The sequence below is a fragment of the Dicentrarchus labrax genome, unplaced genomic scaffold, assembly GCF_905237075.1.
Source record: "Dicentrarchus labrax unplaced genomic scaffold, dlabrax2021, whole genome shotgun sequence".
NCBI classification, from domain to species: Eukaryota; Metazoa; Chordata; class Actinopteri; family Moronidae; genus Dicentrarchus; species Dicentrarchus labrax.
The window spans coordinates 5,900,852-5,922,666 of record NW_026136707.1 but is presented as its reverse complement, the minus strand read 5'-3'; the positions used below and the strand labels follow the sequence as shown (position 1 = coordinate 5,922,666).

The following is a 21,815-nucleotide window of genomic DNA, read 5'->3' as shown; positions in this document are numbered from 1 at the left end:
CACGTCCGGTCCCAATAAAAGTCTCCTGGCCTCCATCAGCTCTGTACCAGGTGTAGTTCCTTACTGCTGGGTTGGCAGTACTACTGCATGTCAGAGTCACAGTGCTGTCTTCTGGTACTGGACCAGAGGGACTGACTGACACTGTGGTGTGTTTGGGTAAATCTGAAAAAATAATAATTAGTGTCATTCATAGGTGGTATGTAATCTGATATTTGGAATGAAATAAAGTCATGTGTCATGTTTTATGCGCATCCTTTTTAGGTTAAATGCATTCCAGATAAAAAAATGTTTTTTACTTTTGTGAGGAGGATCCTACCAACTCCACTTTGATTCATCAACAAAGGATAAAGCTTGTTAGTTATCAACAACAGCAGCTGGCAATATTTCTGTTTCTATACTTCCACCCACTTATTGGACTGTTTTGAAGCCTATATGAATTAATTTCTTAATTGTAATGCATAAGCATTGCATGGAGACTGCTGTTTTCCAAAGTAATAGATGTCACATTTAAACTAGCAAGCTGCAACTAATGATTATTTTCAATTTTCAGTTAGTCTTTCGATACTTTTACAATCGATCATTAATCATTAATCGTTGAGTCTGTAAAATGTTGGAAATCTGTAAAAAATAATATCCATTACAGTTAATGTGTTACGTGTCTTCCAAAAAAACTGTTCTCAGAAAATCAATTTACAATGGAATAAAACAGAATTGAGCAAGTCCTCATATTTTGAGAACAGGAACTTTTACTTGTTTACATGTCTTTTTGAAAAAAAAAAAAAAACATGAATGATTAATCACCTGTCAACATTGATCAATTCTATTCAATTCAATTTTATTTGTATAGCGCCAATTCATAACAGAAGTTATCTCAGGACACTTTTCAAATAGAGCAGGTCTAGACCGAACTCTTTATAACATTAATTACAGAGACCCAACAGTACCACCATGAGCAAGCACTTGGCGACAAGGGCAAGGGAAAAACTGCCTGTTAAAGGCAGAAACCTAGGACAGATCCTTCAGCTCTAGGTGGGTGGTCGTCTGTCTCGACCAGTTGGGGTGAAAGAGAGAGACAGACAGACAGACAGACAGACAGACGCACAGTAACAACAGTATTGGTAATGGCAATCTAGCAGGACCATGGCAGGAGGCTCCACCAGAATCCATGAGAACCTGCGAGACGAGAAAGCACAAGAACTCCGGGGAAGAAGTGAAGTTAGTAACATGCATTAATGGAACATGAATGCAGAAAGAGAAGACGATGAGAGGAGCTCAGTGCACCATGGGAAATCCCCTTGATAGTCTAGGCCTATAGCAGCATAACTAAGGGATGGTTCAGGGCTCACCTGATCGTCTTAAGCCTACTCTTGAATGTGGTGAGGTTGTCTGCCTCGCGAACCACAACTGGAAGCTGGTTCCACAGGAGAGGAGCTTGGTAACTGAAGGCTCTGGCCTATAGGGAAAGTAGCCCAGCATTCAGAGAACGTAGTGTTCTAGTGGGGTAATAGGGTACTATGAGCTCTTTAAGATATGAAGGGGCCTGACCATGAAGAGCTTTATAGGTGAGGAGGAGGATTTGAAATTCTATTCTACATTTTACAGGGAGCCAGTGCAGAGAAGCTAGTACAGGAGAGATGTGATCTCTTTTCCTAGTTCCTGTCAGTACTCGTGCTGCAGGGTTCTGAATTAATTGGAGCATTTTAATGGACTTATTGGTGCAACCTAATAATAAAGAGTTGCAGTAATCCAGCCTTGAAGTAACAAATGCATGGATTACTTTTTCTGCATCTGTCTGTGATAGTATGTGTCTAATTTTTTGTAATATTACGTAAATTAAACAAGGCAGTCCTGGAGGTTTGCTTTATGTGGGAGTTAAATGACAAATCCTGATCAAAGATAACTCCAAGATTCCTGGCAGTGGTGCTAGAGGCCAAGGTAATGCCATCTAGAGTAACTATATCTTTAGACAGTGAGTCCCTAAGGTTTTTGGGGCCAAGAACAAGAATTTCGTTTTTCTGAGATTAACATCAGAAAATTGCTGCTCATCCAGGATTTTATGTCCTTAAGACATGTTTGTAATTTAGATAATTGATTAATTTCATCGGGCTTGATCGATAGCATCTGCATAACAGTGAAAGTTAATGGAGTGATTCCTAATAATGTTGCCTAAAGGGAGCATATATAAAGTAAATAGTATTGGTCCAAGTACAGAACCTTGTGGAACTCCATGACTGACTGTAGTATTTATTGAAGATTCATCGTTAACATGTACATAATGCGAACGATCTGATAAATATGACTTAAACCAGCTTAGTGCGGTTCCTTTAATGCCTTGAGCATCAAGCTCAAGTCTCTGTAAAAGAATATTATGGTCAATGGTGTCAAATGCAGCACTAAGATCTAATAATACAAATACAGAGACATCATTGTCAGAAGCAATCAGAAGGTCATTTTTAACTTTAACCAGAGCTGTCTCTGTGCTATGAAGAACTCTAAATCCTGACTGAAAATCCTCAAATAAACTATTGTTATGTAGAAAGTCACGCAACTCTTTGACGACTACCTTCTCCAGAATCTTAGAGAGGAAGGGGAGGTTAGAAATCGGTCTATAGTTGGCTAAAACCCCTAGGTCAAGAGTGGGCTTTTTTAAGAAGGGGTTTAATTACAGCTACTTTAAAGGACTGTGGTACATATCCTGATAATAAAGAAAGATTAATCATATCCAGTAAAGAAGTGCCAATTAAAGGGAACAACTTCTTTAAGCAGCCAGCCTAGTTGGGATCGGGTTTAATAGACAGGTTGATGGCTTCGATGAAGAAATTATTAAAGTTAACTGATGAAGATCGATAGCAGAAAAACAGTCTAAATATATATCTAAGTTTACATAAGTAAAAATCCCTGAACTTGGAGAGCCACTGATAACTGTTGATGGCAGTTGGTGATTAATTTTCTCTCTAATAGTAATAATTTTATTATAAAAGAAGCTCATGAAGTCATTGCTACTTAAGGTTATGGGGATATGTGGCTCAATATAGTTGTGGCTCTCTGTCAGCCTGGCTACAGTGCTACAGTACAGGGTTAAATTTTAAGATTATCTTGCCAAATTGAGTGATAATAACTGATAATTTGGAAGAGTGCCATTTCCTTTCAGATTTCCTAGCTATTTGCTTTAACTGGCGGGTTTGGTGGTTGTACCCGGTGCTCGTTTCCTATGTTTTAATAATTTCCTTTTTATAGGAGCGATAGAGTCTAATGTTGATCGTAGTGAGCCTAAAGCACTATCGACAAGATTATCAATTTCAGAGGGACTAAAGTCGTTATAGGACTCTGTTAAATTCAGACATGGCATTGAATTAAACACTGAAGGAATCTCCTCCTTAAATTTAGCTACAGCACTGCCAGATAGACATCTGCTGTAGGAAGTTTTGCGTAATGGCTTATACTCTAATAATATGAATTCAAAAGTTATTAAATAATGGTCAGATAGGAAAGGATTATGTGGGAAGACTATTTAATGTTCAATATCAATGCCATATGATAGAACAAGGTCAAGAGTGTGATTAAAACAATGAGTTGGTTTATTTACACTCTGACAGAAGCCAATTGAGTCTATTAATGATATAAATGCATTACTAAGGCTGTCATTGTTAACATCCACATGGATATTAAAATCACCTACAATAATTACTTTATCTGATTTAACGACTAAACTTGATAAAAAATCGGAGAATTCAGAAATAAAATCAGAGTACGGTCCAGGAGCGCGGTACACTATAACAAATAGAACTGGCTGCAGTGTTTTCCAGTTTGGGTGAAAAGACTAAGAACAAGGCTTTCAAATGAATTATCAGCCGGTGCCTCGAGGAATGTGAGTATTAATATGACTGGGGGTGGATTCATTTAGGCTAACATACTCCTCGTGGGACAACCAGGTCTCAGTAAGACAAAGTAAATCAATATCATAATCTGATATGAATTCATTCACTAAAACAGCTTTTGAAGACAGAGACCTGATATTTAACAGTCCACATTTCATTCATTTATTTTGTGCTACTGAGGAGATTTAATTTTTTATTAGGTTTTTATGTTGAACTCCTCTTGTTTGTATTTCTTTAAATAATTTAGGTGGTCGGGGGACAGACACAGTCTATTTAAACAGGATTCAATGTCGCCCGCTCTGGCCCCAGGGATACATTTAACTATGGCTTCACTAACTTCACGTTTCTGACTATGGAGCTGCCAATAACCAGAGTTGGTTCCTCAGCGGGTGTGTCGCTGAGTGGGGACAATGTAGTAGAAACATGAATGGGTTGGTGGTGAACTGTGGGCTTCAGCGTTTTATTCTTCTTTCATTCAGTCACCCAGCCTCCCTGTCTTCCCGGCTGCTCAGGATCTACCGGAGGATCTACCGGGGAACTACCGGAGGACGGCTAGCAGAAGCTACCTTCGTTGGGCCGCACCGGCTACTGGGGGCTGGCTAACTATAGCGGCTAAAGATATCTCCGTGGTGCGGTGCCGTTCCTCTAACTCACTAAGCCTCGCCTCCAGCGCAGTAAATAAACTACAGTTAATAAAAGAACCATTATCATTAAAGGAGGCAGAGGAATAACTAACCAACATCTGACACATGTTGCGATATTCTGTGATTTATACTCTATATATTTACCTGTATGATTATTAACTAGAATAGAAATATGTTTTCTTGTGCTTACATTGATTATGCTTACATTGATAAAGGGCTGTTAAGGGAATACTAATAACAGAAATAAAGTAATGAATATTAGATGTTTGTATGATGTGTTATAGAATTATAACTTACTAATAAATATGAATAGCAGGCACAGTATAAGGGAGAAGAGTGTGGGTAGTTGCAGATATAACATGACATTCTTTGGGAGAGATAGCAGCAAACACGGCCTCCGAGGTCAGTATCAGGAGCTCGTAAAAACAATGATAGAACACAGGACGGACTCCTTCCAGTCGTGAAAAACAACTCAGGTTTTGGCTACCCCATCAACACCATCGTTGGAGACAAGATACCAAGAGGACAAGGGGTGGAGATTATACCATCTTGTGCTATGTGTGTTATCTGCAAAAATATAAGAACTGATGTTAGAAACAAGAGGTGGCTCAGACTTCGTGAACTGGCAGACCTTGTGCATGTCATGTTAACTGTAGTTGAACCCAGACTCTGTAAACTTTGCACATTCTACTGGTGTTAAGAATAAAGCTGATTATTGAGTAAACTAAATCTTCTCCTATCGCTTCATTAAAAGAACACGCGAGGAATGAGTTTTTGAAATACAGAGATTCCTCAACACACTGAGCAGGATAGTGGAGAGGCCATAGCTAACTGCTAATGCTAATGAAGCTAGAATGTATGAAAAAATCGCTAAAAGAAGTAGTAACTCCGAGTGTTTAGTTAGAAATAGTCTACGTTTAAATGTTTAAGCGGGAAAATAACCGCTGTAACGAGAAAAACAAATTTATATTTAGTGTTCACTGACAGAGCTACAGCACCAAACAGTGTACACAGAGCAGGAAGTAAACCGGGAAATGAGTCAGTACGCTTACCATAGCATTGTTGAGAACTATTTTTCTGTTGATCGACTAATGGTTAAGTACAACTCACATGAAATATCAGCTGTTAAACTTGTGCTAGCAGATGACTCAGTGCTGCCATCTTGTTTGTTGTAGACGGCAGTACAGGAGATTTCCTGTCTGTGATGGAGGTGAGAAGCAGTGAAGGTCACAACAGAGGCCTTGACTTTAGTTTTGTCCTGATTCTCCTCCAGTGTCTCCTGACTGTGACCCAGGCTGGGGGTCCATGTCAGAGTTGGAGGATGAGACAGACAGGGAGCTGGAGCAGAGCACTTCAAACTCACTGAGGTTCCCTCCTCCACCTCCAGTGTGGACGGAGTCAGAGTCGGTCTGGGAGGATCATCTGGTGGGAAGGTACATTTTGACCAGTCAGTAAAAATGTAATTCTTCTCCATTTTATATACTATTTGAAAAGTGCAATTAATGGAGAACAAGGTCAAAGCAGTTCTACAAAAATAAACAACTGAAGTGTAACTAAATGGACTTTAAAACCTTACTTTTTACTGAAATGTCCAACTTTTGTTGATTAAAATTATATTTCAGGCGATTGTTACATTCCACTCTGAGGTAATATTTGTTGCTGTGTTCAGGTTGCATGTTGTTCAGGGTTGTGGTGCAGTCTCTTTTTGTTAAGTCTCCTGTCAAATTTCCTTTTATTGTAGACGATTGTGGATTTCTGCTGTTAAACACAACAGTCCCTTGTTCATTTTCCACATTGCTTTACATGTTCTATCTAAGTCTGATCCAAATCCGTCCTCTATATCAAAGGAGCAGGGGATGGTCACACAGGATCCCCTCAGAACCTCTATAGTCTGCGGCGTAGTGACCTTAAACTCTCCACAGTGGACACCTGAAACACAAGACACAAACCTGTGAATGAGAAAAAGTGAATACTACTTTACAATAAGAAGGAAATTTGACTGTTTGGTTGCCGTGCTAGAATCTTAGCGCTATACCTTTATTCATAAAATAATCCAAAATGAAGACTGTAAAGATTTTTCGAGATAAATAAAATTGTTCACCCATCAAATGTATTTAGTGCACCATGTATCAAAGATACTGCTGTTCTGTGGTGTGAATGCTTAACTAACAGTGCGTCGATATAGGTTTTAATAGTTTTATAGTCATTGATCCAAATATGAATGAACTTTAACTCACTCTGCAGCAGACAGCCAATGAGAAGGAGAGTCAGAGCTGCAGCCATCTTTGTGTGTCAGGAGAGGCAGAAACTCTGGAGATTACACATGGAACAATTCACATCTTTAGTACATTTCATCCCTCATTAATTTTTACAGTAGGGTTCACCTGGAAGCCAGTATTTAATTTAATATTTGTGGAGGTTGCAGACAAAGAAACGTTTTGCAATCCGGATCTGTTTCTTCATTTCATGAGGTCACGGTGACACAGCACAGCTATTTATCATTCGTAGAGGAATAAGGGGACGATATAACTGCATTCCTTTAAAAACTATAATTAAACAGTTAAATTAATCAATACTTCAATCAAGGTCTAATCAATACCCACCCTTTGTAACATTCAGTTCAGTGCTACAACATGCTGCTTTGGTTAAAAAAGACGTAGAAAATTAATAGATAATAAAAATGAAAAACAGGAAGCTATGCTGTTTGTGAAAGGAAAAAAATGACAAACATACTATGTCTTTTTTTTCAGTTTATTTACAAAGTTACAATTTATTTGAGAGAATTAGTTTCAACATTCTTAAACCACAATCGGACGATTTTGCCACCTTTCACATATTTCGTGTCTTTTCTTTTTTTCTACCTTTGAAATTTTGCACTGTAATTGTTGAGAGCAAAGTAACCTCATGTTTATATTTTTTTGAATTTTATAGTACATTTAAAAAATGTTGCTTATGTAATATGTGTCATGTAGAAGTTATGATGACTTACATTGTCTTCAGGTCTTCCAGGTAGACAGAGCAAAAATGTATAGAGAAGTGAAGTTCCTTCAAAGTTGTGCTGCTGTTTCCAACAGAATGCAAGAATTAACTTTAAAATGAGGAAGTCACAAAAGTGCAGATTCATGTAACAATGAAGTGTACTTTTTCTTACTTACTATGGGAAACATATATAGCTTACAAATTATTATAAATAAGTTTATGAATAAATATTTAATTGTAATTGTTTCAAGAAATGTTTTTTAACCGTCACACGTCAGATAAGGGAAAGGGAAGACACAGTCATATGCACACAGACATTTTATCATCTAATTGAGTCGAGTTCAGTTCAGTATGTATGAACCTTTTTTTGAATGTCATATTGAATGTCATTATCAGTGAATGTTGCATTTTGCAGTTACATGGTCTCTATATGTATGTATTGTATGTAAAGACAAATTTACAACCAAACATAAAAGAGTGCAAATAAAACCACCACACACTCAAATGAGCACAAAGTTAAGTGAATACCTCTGTGATCCAGTTTCACCAATAATTAAGCAGTATAACCCCTTCAAAGCTACTATCTCTACAGTGCTATTTACATTACATTGTGCTCATGTTATTGTACTCCACCTATTGTAGCAAATAGGGGTTCAGACACACTGATAATTCTAGTTGATATTCAAAATAGTATTACAACAAGTCCACTATCGACAGGTAGACAACATTTGTCTGAGCCTTCTGAAACAGTTTAAAATCACAAATTACAAAAAACAAATGTATGGTTGAAGTTATATAACAATTGTGGTCATGCTTTAAAAGACAATTACTGTTTGGAACAGGGAACAAACAGGAAATGAACAATGGTCTAATATTTTGTTGAGAAATATTTCAGTGTCATTGTCAAACAATCAACAAAGCACTCAGTGGATGTTGACACGTCTGTTTCTGAGACTCATCTCTTCGATCCAGTGTCCTGTAAATCCTGTCCTCTTATTCATGAAAAGCATGTACGTGTCACGACCTCAGACACAATTCTGGTGGACTCAAACGCACGACTCAGGGACTGACGAAGATGTACAAAAGGGGTATTTATTGTTTATTTATTGTTGAAAAAAAGAGAGAAAACAAAAGGCGCTCACAACAAGGATAAAAACTTCAAACAAACCTTAATCGAAACATGAAAAAACTCTGGCTGGAACACATGACAATACTTTTCACAATCTGAACAAGACAAACTGACAAAGACAAAAGGGAGACAAGGACTATTTATACCAGGTGTAAGTGAAAACAGGTGAAAACAATCAGGGGCGGGGCAGAAAATTACAAAGAAGGGAAAATCACACAAAGGGAGGAAGTCAGGGTCTGAAATGTGAGGGAAAAGGTCAGTACAAAATAAAACAGGAAGGACTAAATATGAAACACTAAACATGAACATGACTAAAATTAACACACTTGACGAGACACAACAGTATGTATACCATACATATGTACACCAACAAACATGAAAACCTCAGTACCTAAAAATGACCATATAGCATAATCAATAACCTTTCTGTTGAAGTTTAAAACATTTCTACAAAAGCGAGCATTAGAAGATTCATATAGAAAGTATTTATTTACATTACATTGTATAGTTGTTCAGTGTTAGATAATTGATACATAAACTCTGATATCACTAAGTGGAAGTTTAAGGCACTGCAGGAGAGGCAAGGTGATGAAGGATGAGCTTTTGCCTCAGTATAAGATATACAATAAATCATTAAGCAATGTTATGTGATAATCATCAAGCTCATCATCAGTGGAAGTAGAGGGAGTCATTTTGGAGTTTGGGCAATGACATCATACTCTGGAGATGTGTCTCTACGATCCAAAGACATGTAAGTCATCTCCTCTTCTTTTGGCTTCACACTCTTTCTTCTTTTACTTTGAGGAGAAAGAAAAATAAAAGTACATATTCAATATTTTCTAAAAACAGCAGTGCTATTCATCAGCAGAGCTTTTATAAAAATATAATCCACTGTAATAACATACATACCAAAGGAACACCACGTAGATTGTGTACAAGACGTTGACACTGAGAGAGACACCAGCAACAGCCAATAGAAGAATTCCACTGTACGGTCCACAATGTTGCTCGAAGACCTGTCACAAGAAACAACAATAACACTTCACATATCATATCCCTGTCATTGATGCAACAGTGGCTCAATCATCCTGGTTGGGGACTGGTTACAGTGCATCACTACTTTTATTATTATAAAGGAAAAACCTTGTCACTAAATAAACGAATGAAATAAAAGGTGAAGAAATCCTGATCATTTCCAACTAATCAATAGTACTATATGACAAACCTTGACTTTCTGCAGATGTTTGAAGAACATAAAAGGTTGACTGGCAGATCCCAGAGAGTTGGAGCTGCGGCAGAGCAAAGTGGAAAGATCCCTCTCCTGTGGTTGATTCACAGTGATGATTATCTTCAGCCTTGTCTCATTTAGAAGCTCGTTGCTGATTGCAAACTTGTCAGAGTGATTGACAGGTAAACCATCCAAATACCACTGTAAAGTGGGAGAAGGTTTTCCACAGTCTCACAGGAACAGTTGAGCTGGTCTGCAGTTTTGATGCAATAAAATGAGGGCAGGATCTGTGGGAGCAACTGTAATGAATGTAGAAGACAGACAAGTTAAGAATGAAGTTTGTGACAGCCCATGTGGCTTCCTTTACTGGGAGGGGTCAAAGGTATAAAATAAAATCCACGCCTTCTTAGTTTAGTCACACATACATCCTAACTCTTATTTTCTTATAAATTATTTTGGCTTTGGACATTTGTGTGTGTTGACTCCCTCTGCTGTCACATGTCTGAGTCAAGCTTGTAATAGTCATGTTTAATCAAGTTTGCAAAAATAAATGACAAGATGTACTGATATCACAATAACTGTAAGTTGCAAGTGAAGACAAACTTAATGCAAAGTCAATCATTTTCCACATTGAGGGTCTTTTCTGTGCTCATTTGTGTGTCTTGTTACCACAGGAATAAAGGAATTGTTTGTAGCCATATTAACCCAGGGTTAGGTTAGTTTTACAAGTGGGTTAACTAATGACATATTTAGTTATCTGTTAGTGTATTTGCCTGATTTTATCAAAGAATTGACTTCTATACTGATGAGGGCCTGTGGTAACTAAAGGGAGCAAAATGAAGTCAATAAATTGTAAAAAAAAATATATAATGATTTAAACCAGTTAGAAACATCAGAGCATTGACTGGGAATTGGTTATTACCTGGAGTCAGTGGATGGAACAAGAAAGAACAAAGAGGTTATTTACATCGGACACAAAAGACCATATTTGAACAGTGACGGTCACGGTTCTAATCTTGCCTCATACTATTACTAGACTAAATATTAGAGACACCTCTTAGATGTAACGTACAACCTCTCATATAACTAGAGAATGTGTGTGAATGCAGACTGCTGAACGGCCTACGACAGGCTGAATTACTGGTTTGAAATTCTTTCAATGATGTGGAATAATGAAGAGCCGTTGAACAGTTTACGCAACACTTTTATATTGCTGGATCTAAAAGTTAAATAATATCAATAACCTGTAAAAGGTGGAAGATTTGAAGGTGTTAAAGAGCTGTCGATACACTGAATCACTGGCTTCAATTTGTTGTAAGTAACTGAAGGAGTATTGTAGTTGGAAAACTGTGAAAGAGTCTAATTACTATGAATGGGACTAAAAACTATATCTCATGAGGTTTAATATTGTTTCTAACTGAACCCCTATCACCAAAATGAGGATACTATCAATGAGACGAGAGCCTGCTGACCACATGTGGTGAGATTTGTGTGTTTAGAGTAAAAAATGTTCATTATCATTTTTTGTTTTGTTTTTCACAAAGCTCTAAATCTGACCTGCTTATTTATTGCATCAATTAAGAAATTTTGTTAACATCTTACTGAAGACATTGTATCAATAATTATATTAAATGATATTCTTATGGGGCACGCTGGTGAGCTACCAGGGAGCTTTGGGGGAAAAAAATACAAAATAAAATAAAGATAATGAATGAATGACTAAATAGAATCTTTAGATAAACTGAATTGTGCCTGGGTTTTACTCATGCAATACTTACACTGAACATCTATTTGACTGATATTGGATCGTCCAGCTCCAAGATCATTTTCAGCCTTGCAGAAAAAAGGACCACTGACTTCAGAAGCTTTAATGTTTAAAACACGTCCGGTCCCAATAAAAGTCTCCTGGCCTCCATCAGCTCTGTACCAGGTGTAGTTCCTTACTGCTGGGTTGGCAGTACTACTGCATGTCAGAGTCACAGTGCTGTCCTCTGGTACTGGACCAGAGGGACTGACTGACACTGTGGTGTGTTTGGGTGAATCTGAAAAAGAAAATATTTAAGGAAACATTATGTGTATTTATTGTAAATTTGATCTAATATTTGTGTTCAAATCAGAGAAAGTTGACCGCAAACGACAGCCGGCTTCCCTTGCTGCACTAACACGACACTTGTTGGACTACCCAACTGACTCTTGAGGGCAATACCTGCAATAATGCGACCTGGCGACCAATATGTCCCATCCTCAAACTACTGTGCAAGTTAATGGGGTGTCAGGAAACCATTAAAATGATTGACTAGCCAGTAATGACATGTGTGTTATTGTAGGCTGAAAAGGATTAACTAGAACAGGTGGAATGCAAAAATCTCTTTTTTGATAACAACATGGGGGTGTTAAAGTTCGGCATTCTAAATCTATACATACCTTAAATATCTAAATGAACAAATTAATGAAAAAATATTATTATATGTAAATCAGTGTACTGCATACAGCTAGACCTATCAGAGTATATAGAGCATTTTAAGTTTGAAATTTGATACATACACTGAACGTCTATTTGACTGATGTTGGATCGTCCAGCTCCAAGATCATTTTCAGCCTTGCAGAAAAAAGGACCACTGACTTCAGAAGCTTCAATGTTTAAAACACGTCCGGTCCCAATAAAAGTCTCCTGGCCTCCATCAGCTCTGTACCAGGTGTAGGTCCTTACTGCTGGGTTGGCAGTACTACTGCATGTCAGAGTCACAGTGCTGTTTTCTGGTACTGGACCAGAGGGACTGACTGACACTGTGGTGTGTTTGGGTGAATCTGAAAAATAAATGACAAAATTTATGGAACTATTATTTATAATATTTATAGGTGTAACTTGATCTGATATGTTTCATGAAATAATTAAGGTAGATGTGTCACAATTTTTCTTTTGAAGTTTTGGTGCCAACACCTTTTTTGTGACTGATGACCCTGGAGTGCAAACACCTGAATAATACAACAAGGTCACTAGTATTTCCTATCTTCACTAGTACTTAACTAGTTAAAGGGAGAGACACCATTAAATGACTGACTAGCTTGTATTAACATGTGATATTGGAGACTGAAAAGGATTAACTAGTAAGGTGGAATGCAGATGTTACCCACATTGAAATGTGATAAATAGAAGTAATTGATTAAAATGCATAAATAAGTTAATTCATACAAATACATTCATGTAAGAATCAATTAATAATTGTTTAACTTTAATTGAATGGGAAACAGTTAAAAGTATGGCTGTAAGAAATTCTCATGAACTTCCCTTTTAAGAGACTTGCTGCTGTTTGTTGCCATAGCAACAAGGAGAGTGGAGCAGAGAGGAGAGAAATTAAAGAGAGAAAATATTTTAATGAAAATTTTGATTTAGAAGCTGAAAAGTAACACCTGCCTGGTCGGGGATTCATGAGGATTTTATATTAGTAAACCACAACGGTTTTGCTGAGTTTCAATTATTTTCGTTGAAGCTTTGTTGCAGTATAATAAATGCTAGCGAAGAGCTAACAGTTGTAACTGGAAAAAGCTATAAACATACTGTTAATCAGTTAATTAATTAGTTTGGTTTGTTAAGGAAATGAGTATGAATGTATATTGTGTTAGTGGAAAAATGTGGAAATGTATTTTATGTAAAGCAAAGGTGTGGTTAATTGCATGAGGGCAGGAGAAAAGTACAGCAGTGTGAACAACGTGGCAGTAATGTTGCAATTTACAGTGATTATAAAACTTTATCCTGGTTTATGTAGTTAGAATAATTAATTTCTTTCGTGACCTGTTGGACAGGTCGGTAGGACTGTTGGGGTTATTCTTTTTCCACTTTTCTCTCTTTAAACTGAGCTGAACTGAAATACAAGAGTGGAACTGAACTTGAACTGAAATTAATACTTTATTCTGTCTTCATAATTGTGAAAGTTATGATTTAAAACATAAGGGTGTAACTTGACTAAGATATTTGAAAATGGTGTAAATATTCTTTTGTTTTCTAACTTAAAAAAAGAGTTAACACGAGATAGAAAGAAACCAAAAATAGGTGCAACATATTAACATAAAATAAAATATAGACTTATAGACTGGTCTAACATAAAAACTATCTAAACCAAATTATTTAAAATCTAGGTGAGGAAAAAAAGGGAAAGTGAGTTCTACTTTACTTTTTTGTTACCTGCAGGACTATTCACTGGTTCTGATATTTGTTATATGTATTGTCTATGTTAAATTTCAGTAAACTGCTGGTTTTGTATTTAAAGTACCTGGTCTCTGGTTTTCATTTGTATAGTTACCCCACTCTGTTGAACCTAGAACTGGTCCAGTAGCATTAATAGAGTTGTATTAGAGTATACATGTGCTACACAAAAATATTTTTGATGACAACACAGTGGTGCTAAAGTTGGACATTTTTAAAATCCTAAACATACCGTAAATATCTAACTTAGCCAAATAATGAAAATATATTATTAAATGTAAATCAGTGTACTGCATACAGCTAGACCTATCAGAGTATATAGAACATTTCAAGTTTGATATTAGATACTTACACTGAACGTCTATTTGACTGATGTTGGATCGTCCAGCTCCAAGATCATTTTCAGCCTTGCCAGAAAAAAAGGACCACTGACTTCAGAAGCTTCAATGTTTAAAACACGTCCGGTCCCAATAAAAGTCTCCTGGCCTCCATCAGCTCTGTACCAGGTGTAGTTCCTTACTGCTGGGTTGGCAGTACTACTGCATGTCAGAGTCACAGTGCTGTCTTCTGGTACTGGACCAGAGGGACTGACTGACACTGTGGTGTGTTTGGGGGAATCTGAAAAATAAATATCATTGGTATGTGTTACATTGTCAGTTATAAGTCGTAATATCTGTGTTCCCTGGAGATTGAATTAACTTTGATCATATTCATCCTGGTAAAGCATCATTGTAAAGAAAGTTGACATCAAACAACAGCCAGCTTTCTTGCTGCACTTCCACACAAAAAATGACAAATAAATGTTTGGTATTATTTAAAGGTGTAATGTAATCTGATATTTGGAAATCAAGTAATTTGTCATGTTTTTGCTCTTTTATAAAAAGCATTATATATAAATATTGTCATCAAAATTACTTTTCTGCTAATATTTTGTAGAAGATTTGACTAATTCAATTAAATTTGTTTCATGATGAATTAAAAAACAAACAAACAAATGGACTTACATGAAATATCAGCTGTTAAACTGGTGCTAACAGATGACTCAGTGCTGCCATCTTGTTTGTTGTAGACGGCAGTACAGGAGATTTCCTGTCTGTGATGGAGGTGAGAAGCAGTGAAGTTCACAACAGAGGTCTTGACTTTAGTTTTGTCCTGATTCTCCTCCAGTGTCTCCTGACTGTGACCCAGGCTGGGGTCCATGTCAGGTTGGAGGATAGAGACAGACAGGGAGCTGGAGCAGAGCACTTCAAACTCACTGAGGTTCCCTCCCTTCACCTCCAGTGTGAAGGAGTCAGGAGTCGGTCTGTGAGGATCATCTGGTGGAAAGGTACATTTTGACCAGTCAGTAAAAATGTAATTCTTCTCTGTTTTATACTATTTGAAAAGTGCAATTAATGAAGTACAAGGTCAAAGCAGTTCTAAATAACTTAAGTGTAAATACATTGACTTTAAAACCTACCTTTTACTGAAATGTCCAACTTTTGTTCAAAAAAATCATATTTGAGGCCATTGTCACATTGCACTCTGAGGTAATATTTATTGCTGTGTTCAGGTTGCATGTTGTTCAGAGTTGTGGTGCAGTCTTTAGCTGTTAAGACTCCTGTCAGTTTTCCCTTTTATTGTAGACGAATGAGGATTTCTGCTATTAAACACAACAACATCTTGATAATGTTTCCACATTGCTTTACATGTTCTATCTAAGTCTGATCTATATCCGTCCTTTATATCAAAGGAGCAGGGGATGGTCACACAGGATCCCCTGAGAACTTCTATAGTCTGCGGCATAGTGACCTTAAACTCTCCACAGTGGACACCTGAAACACAAGACACAAACCTGTAAATGAGAACAAGTGAAAACTACTTTACAATAATAAGGAAATTTGACTGTTTGGTTGCCGTGCTAGAATCTTAGCACAAAACCTTTATTCATAAAATAATCCAAAAAGATGACTGTAATGATTTTTCTAGATAAAAATAAAATGTTTCACCCATCAAATGTATTTAGTGCACCATGTATTATAGATACTGTTGTTCTGTTGTGTGAATGTAACTAACAGTGTGTAGATATAGGTTTTAATAGTTTTAAAGTCATTGATGACTATAAAACTATAAAAATGTGAATGAACTTTAACTCACTCTGCAGCAGACAGCCAATGAGAAGGAGAGTCAGAGCTGCAGCCATCTTTGTGTGTCAGGAGAGACAGAAACTCTGGAATTACACATGGAACAATTCACATCATTAGTACATTTCATCCCTTATAAACTTTTACAGTAGGGTTCATTTGGAGGCTACTATTGAATGCAATATTTGCAGAGGTTGCATACAAAGAAACGTTTGCAATCCTGTATCTATTTCTTAATTTCATGAAAAAAACTATAATTAAACAGTTAAATTAATCAATACTTATTTTAAATACGTTTCTTGCAATTTTGCCTTTTTATTTATAACTTATTATAAAGATTTGCAAAAACAAACTCATTGTTTGACCCACACTTTGTAACATTCAGTTTGTCAGAGTTACAACATGCTGCTTTGGTTAAACAAGGCGTAGAAGATGAAATGATGAAAAGGAAAAAACAGGAAGTTATACTGTTTTGTGAAAAAGGGAAAAATGACAAACATATGGTCTCTTTTCTTGATTTCTTTCAATTTATTTACAAAGGGTACAGTTTCTTTTTCACAGCTATTTTCAACTGTCTCAAACTACAATCAAATTACAGCTTACATTTCAATGGGACATTTTACTACCTGTGTTTTCTTTTTTATACCTTTAACATTGTTTATTGATCTAAAGTAAAATGACCCAATGTTTATGTTTTTATTACTTCATAGTGTATTTAACATTTATGAATTCAATATGTGTCATATAGAAGTTATGATGACTTACATTTTCTTCAGGTCTTCCAGGCAGACAGATCAAGACGTATAGAGAAATGAAGAAGTTCCTTAAAAGTTATGTTGCTTTCTCGAACCGCATGCAAGAATTAACTAAAATGAGGAAGTTACAAAGTGCACATGGGTGTGAAAATGAAATGTACGTACTTTTTTATCAGTTTTAAACAGTCCCACGTCATATGGGGAGGGCGGATACAGTTGTATGGCACACGGACATTTTATCATCTAACTCCAACTCAACAGCTTTATGTATTTCATATTGAATGTAGATTCAGTTCAGTGATTGTTGACCTGTAGTAGCAGTAGTAGTAGTAGTAATAATAATAATGTCAATAAAAACAACAACAAAATATGATAATGTATATCAATTGCTTTAGAAACGTATCAGAGCATTGATTGGGAATTGGTCAAAGTCCTTTACCAGGAGTCAGTGGACGGACAGAGAAAGATCTCATTTAGTTCAAACAGACACATAGGAACAGCTTCTTCCCCAGAGCTGAAGCCTCAAATCACCCCCACCCTCCACAGGAGTTATAGACTGAAAGACTCATTCACCCACCTGTTGTATTGCACATAAAAACTTTAGTACAAACAGCACATACACATATACTACACATATCTTGTCTCTGCTGTATACTGTCAAACTGTTGTAAATCTATATTCTATACTGATACTGACAATGTGCACTATCACTGCTTACCTGCTCATCCAAATGCCTCTCTCTTCATATTTATATGTATTGTGGTACATGTATGCTCTAATACAACCCTATTAATGCTACTGGACCAGTTCTAGGTTCAACAGAGTGGGGTAACATACAAAAATGAAACCAGAGACCAGGTACTTTAAATACAAAAACCAGTTTACTGAAATTTAACATAGACAATACACATAACAAATATTAGAACCAGTGAATAGTCCTGCAGGTAACAAAAAAAACAAATAGAACTCATCTTCCCCTTACCTAGATTTTAATAATTTGGTTTTAGAAAGTTTTTATATTAGACCGGTCTATAAGTAACTGTCTTATTTTATGTGGACAGGTCGCACCTATTTTGGTTTCTTTCTATCTCCTTGAGTTTACCCCTTTTTTTTCTTTCCTTCACAAGAAGTAAGAAAATAAAAGAATATTTACACCATTTTCAAAAATCTTAGTCAAGTCAAACACTTATGCTTTAAATCATAACTTTCACAATTATGAAGACCAGTGTTGGGAGTAACACAAAGTAACTGTGGAATCGTCAGTCTTTCGAAACTTGAGCAAAATACACTGGCAGCGGGCGGGCGCCCCATAAGACAGGAAAACCTTTACAAGCTACCTGGACCAGTGTTATGTCAAGATGGACACTGAGCTAAAGAAAACATTGGCAATGAAGGTATGGTGCATCTCAGGTGATCTCATGGAGTAATCCAAAAGTAATGTAACTAGTAGTGTAACTAATTACTTTAAGCAGCGAGTAACACAGTAAAGTAAGGCATTACTTTTTAAAAAAGTAACTAGTAATGTGTAATGGATTTTGTTTCAGTAACTACCCCAACACTGCAGAATACAATATGAAGTAATACTTAATTTCAGTTCAAGTTCAGTTCAAAGAGAGAAAAAGGGAAAAAAGAATAACCCCAACACTACCGCTCTGGCAGCCAGTTTACCAACAGTGTGTACACAGTGGATCCTTTCTGACATGATGGGCGGAGTTGTCTCCTAGAAACTTCATGGGTCCATGGGTTGGCTCGCCATCTTGTATCCAGCGCTTGTGTGTGTGTTTGTCGTCCACTCCACACACTGCAGAAGAAGCAACACTCAAGTCAACTTCATACAGGAACAAGGAAAAAAACTGAAAAAAATAAATGAATTATTCTAACTACATAAACCAGGATAAAGTTTTATAATTACTGTAAATTGCAACATTACCTTGCCCTGTTGTTCACACTGCTGTACTTTTCTCCCTGCCCTCATGCAATTAACCACACACCTTTACATAAAATACATTTCCACATTTTTCCACTAACACAATATACATTCATACCTCATTTTCCTTAACAAACCAAACTAATTAATTAACTGATTAACAGTATGTTTTATAGCTTTTTCAACTGTTAGCTCTTCGCTAGCATTTATTATACTACAAGCAAAGCTTAAATGAAAATAATTGAAACTCACCAAAAACCGTTGTGGTTTACTAATATCAAAATCTTCATGAATCCCGGACCAGGCAGGTGTTACTTTTCAGCTTCTAAATCAACTTTTCATTAAAATATTTTCTCTCGATTAATTTCTCTCCTCTCTGCTCCACTCTCCTTCTTGCTACGGCAACAAGCAGAGAGTCTCCTAAAGGGAAGTTCATGAGGAATTTCTTACAGCCATACTTTTTTCTCTTTCCATTCAATTAAAGCTATTGATTGATTCTTACATGAATTCATTTTAATTAATAAACTTATTTATGCATTTCAATCAATTACTTCCATTTATCACATTTCAATATGGGTTACAGTACTACTGTATTTACATGTATTATCTTTTTTATCTTGTTTTTATTGATGCCGCTTGTCACTGAGAGGTACCACCCTACAAAATGTTGTTGTATGTCTACAATGACAAAAGTGTTAAATGCCAAAAGGTAAATAAAAGCTTTAAATAAACGAAAACTTATATTCACCGTTTATTTGGTTGATGTTGCAACGTCCAGCTCCTAGATCATTATCAGCCCTGCAGATAAAAGGACCCCTGACTTTAGAAGCTTTAATGTTTAAAACACGTCCGGTCCCAGTAAAGTCCTCCTGGCCTCTGTCAGCTCTGTACCAGGTGTATTTGTCCTGTTAAATCATCCCAGTGTAAACCACGTTATTAATGTAATGTCAAAAGTTGACATCAAACAACAACAACCAGCTTTCTTGCTATGTTTCTGCTCGTCACCCACCTGTTGGCCCGGGACACTGAATCTTGCGAGGCGCAGTATTTCACCAACACCCGACCTGTTCCTCTTACAAATATTGTTTGTATTATTGATATAATTAACGTTTTATGAATAATCTGACTGGTTCCATTACTGAACTTTACCAGTTCACTATTATAGTAAAAATCCTGGGGGTAAAACATTGTGCAAAGGGGGCTGATGAAACTATTATACAGATAATTATAATACACCTGATGACACTGCCTATTAGCAAGTATTGAAGTCAGAATATTGCAAGTAAACCATTAGTTATTTCCTCTAAAATGTCTTACAAATTAATAAATACCAATATAAACTCAACCTGTGGTGAAATGTTTTATGACTATTAAATTTAAGTAGTATTAACTGATTCAGTTCATGTGACAGACACTATGCCAGTAACCTGAATAATGCAACATGATAATTAGTATTTCCTATGGTCACTAGTACTTAATAAGTTGATATAGGAAAACATTGATTAAATAATTGACTAGTCATTATATATAGTATATTATTTTATACAGATACACTGCATTGCAAATAGTGTTAATAAAAGCACTTAACAATATCAAGAAAAGCTACAAATACTTTAAAAATACCTTTTATTGATTACAAAATTATTAAACAATGTACATTTCCAGTTTAAATGTGAGAATTCTACTACTTTTTCCTGTTCTAGGACAAATCCCAGAAGTTGGGTAAAATAATTTTCAGATGACACTAATATTTGAAATATTTGCTTACTGTGTCATCTTTTTATGTGTAATGATACTCAGCAACAGTGATACAAACAGATGAAACTCAATTTTACCCATAAACAAGCTTAGCAGTTTTTGAAAGTAGCGGCTGTACAGCAGTCAGTGAGTCACCTTTTGACCTCTTAATTTCCTGAACACAGCAGCTGTAACAATGTTAGACCATTATTCCGTAACATTTCATCAAAAAGCAGTTTTGCGGATTATTGGATTATTATTGTTTCTACAGCAAGGTATGTTTTAACAAAAATCCAATGTTCAAAAGAATATAATAAACAAAATATTCCAAACTACTAAATAAATGTAAAACAGAGGAGGATCTGTCAATTTACACAAGCCAAACATAATTATATGAGTAAAAATACAGTATATCATGCCATTAAAACAAAATTATTCAGTGACACAAAATCTGCAAGATGTTAGAAACCTCTTAAATTAAAAACAATGAAACATAATTCTGTTCATTTGAAATTCTGTTTCAAAGCAACAACAAAAGCAAATGAGGAAACGTTTGTACAAGAGAACAAGACATTCTGAAAAATAGTTTTAAAAATAGGCAGAGCAATACAGAAGTGTGATCTATTTCTTCTCACTTTTTTTTAATTGAACCTGGGCATATTCACATTCCCACTTCCTTCTTCACATTTCTAGGCTCTACATTTGTCATATAGGCTTCCCATCTCCATTGCGTTGCTCTACAGATTTTCTGCTCATGCCTCCACCATGCACCTCTCCTCCTCAAGATAGGAGCTACCAGGTTGATCCATGTCCCACAGCATCATCTTCCTTCTTCTTCTTCTTGCTCTTGCTCTTCCCAGTTCACATTCGCGTAAACCACGTCGCTGCCTCCTTCATTCTTCTTCTCTAAGTTTTTATCGGCTCCTTCTGCATTGTTTGGCCCAGAGCTTGCTGAGTCGGCGTTGTTTGGGCCCGAGACAGCTGCAGGAGGGCGACATCTCCCTCCTTCAGCACACTGGCGTTGATAGAAATGTCGTCTTCTGTTGTGTTGGGTACCTGCAATTAAGAGAAGACATCAATGAAAAACAAGATTTTTTTATATTCTGCTAATCCAAATTTAATTACTTAATTCCTAAGTATAAAATCCCCGTGCCTCGTTTCCCTCTCCACTTGTTAAAAAAAAGACGTTGACTCAATTTACGGTGCTCCTT

The 21,815-nt window shown here is 36.4% G+C and overlaps 1 protein-coding gene and 1 long non-coding RNA gene across 2 annotated transcripts in view; both read right to left on the bottom strand.

The window, feature by feature from the left end:
* The window catches only part of LOC127366964 (sialoadhesin-like), an 88,203-nt gene extending 71,221 nt beyond the window's left edge, over positions 1 to 16,982 (bottom strand). The window contains exons 1-3 of the mRNA XM_051406440.1: positions 16,951 to 16,982; positions 16,199 to 16,271; positions 15,736 to 15,876 (exon numbers count right to left, since the gene is read on the bottom strand). Of these exons, the coding sequence (XP_051262400.1) occupies positions 15,736 to 15,876; positions 16,199 to 16,244 (187 nt within the window). The 5' untranslated portion in view covers positions 16,245 to 16,271; positions 16,951 to 16,982. The remainder of the gene's footprint in view (positions 1 to 15,735; positions 15,877 to 16,198; positions 16,272 to 16,950) is intronic.
* LOC127366968 (uncharacterized) lies at positions 9,322 to 9,656 on the bottom strand. The gene is made up of 2 exons (XR_007885415.1): positions 9,540 to 9,656; positions 9,322 to 9,427 (listed from the first exon to the last, which is right to left on the bottom strand). It is a non-coding gene; the product is annotated as an uncharacterized LOC127366968 (long non-coding RNA).
* Positions 16,983 to 21,815: the final 4,833 nt, after the last annotated feature.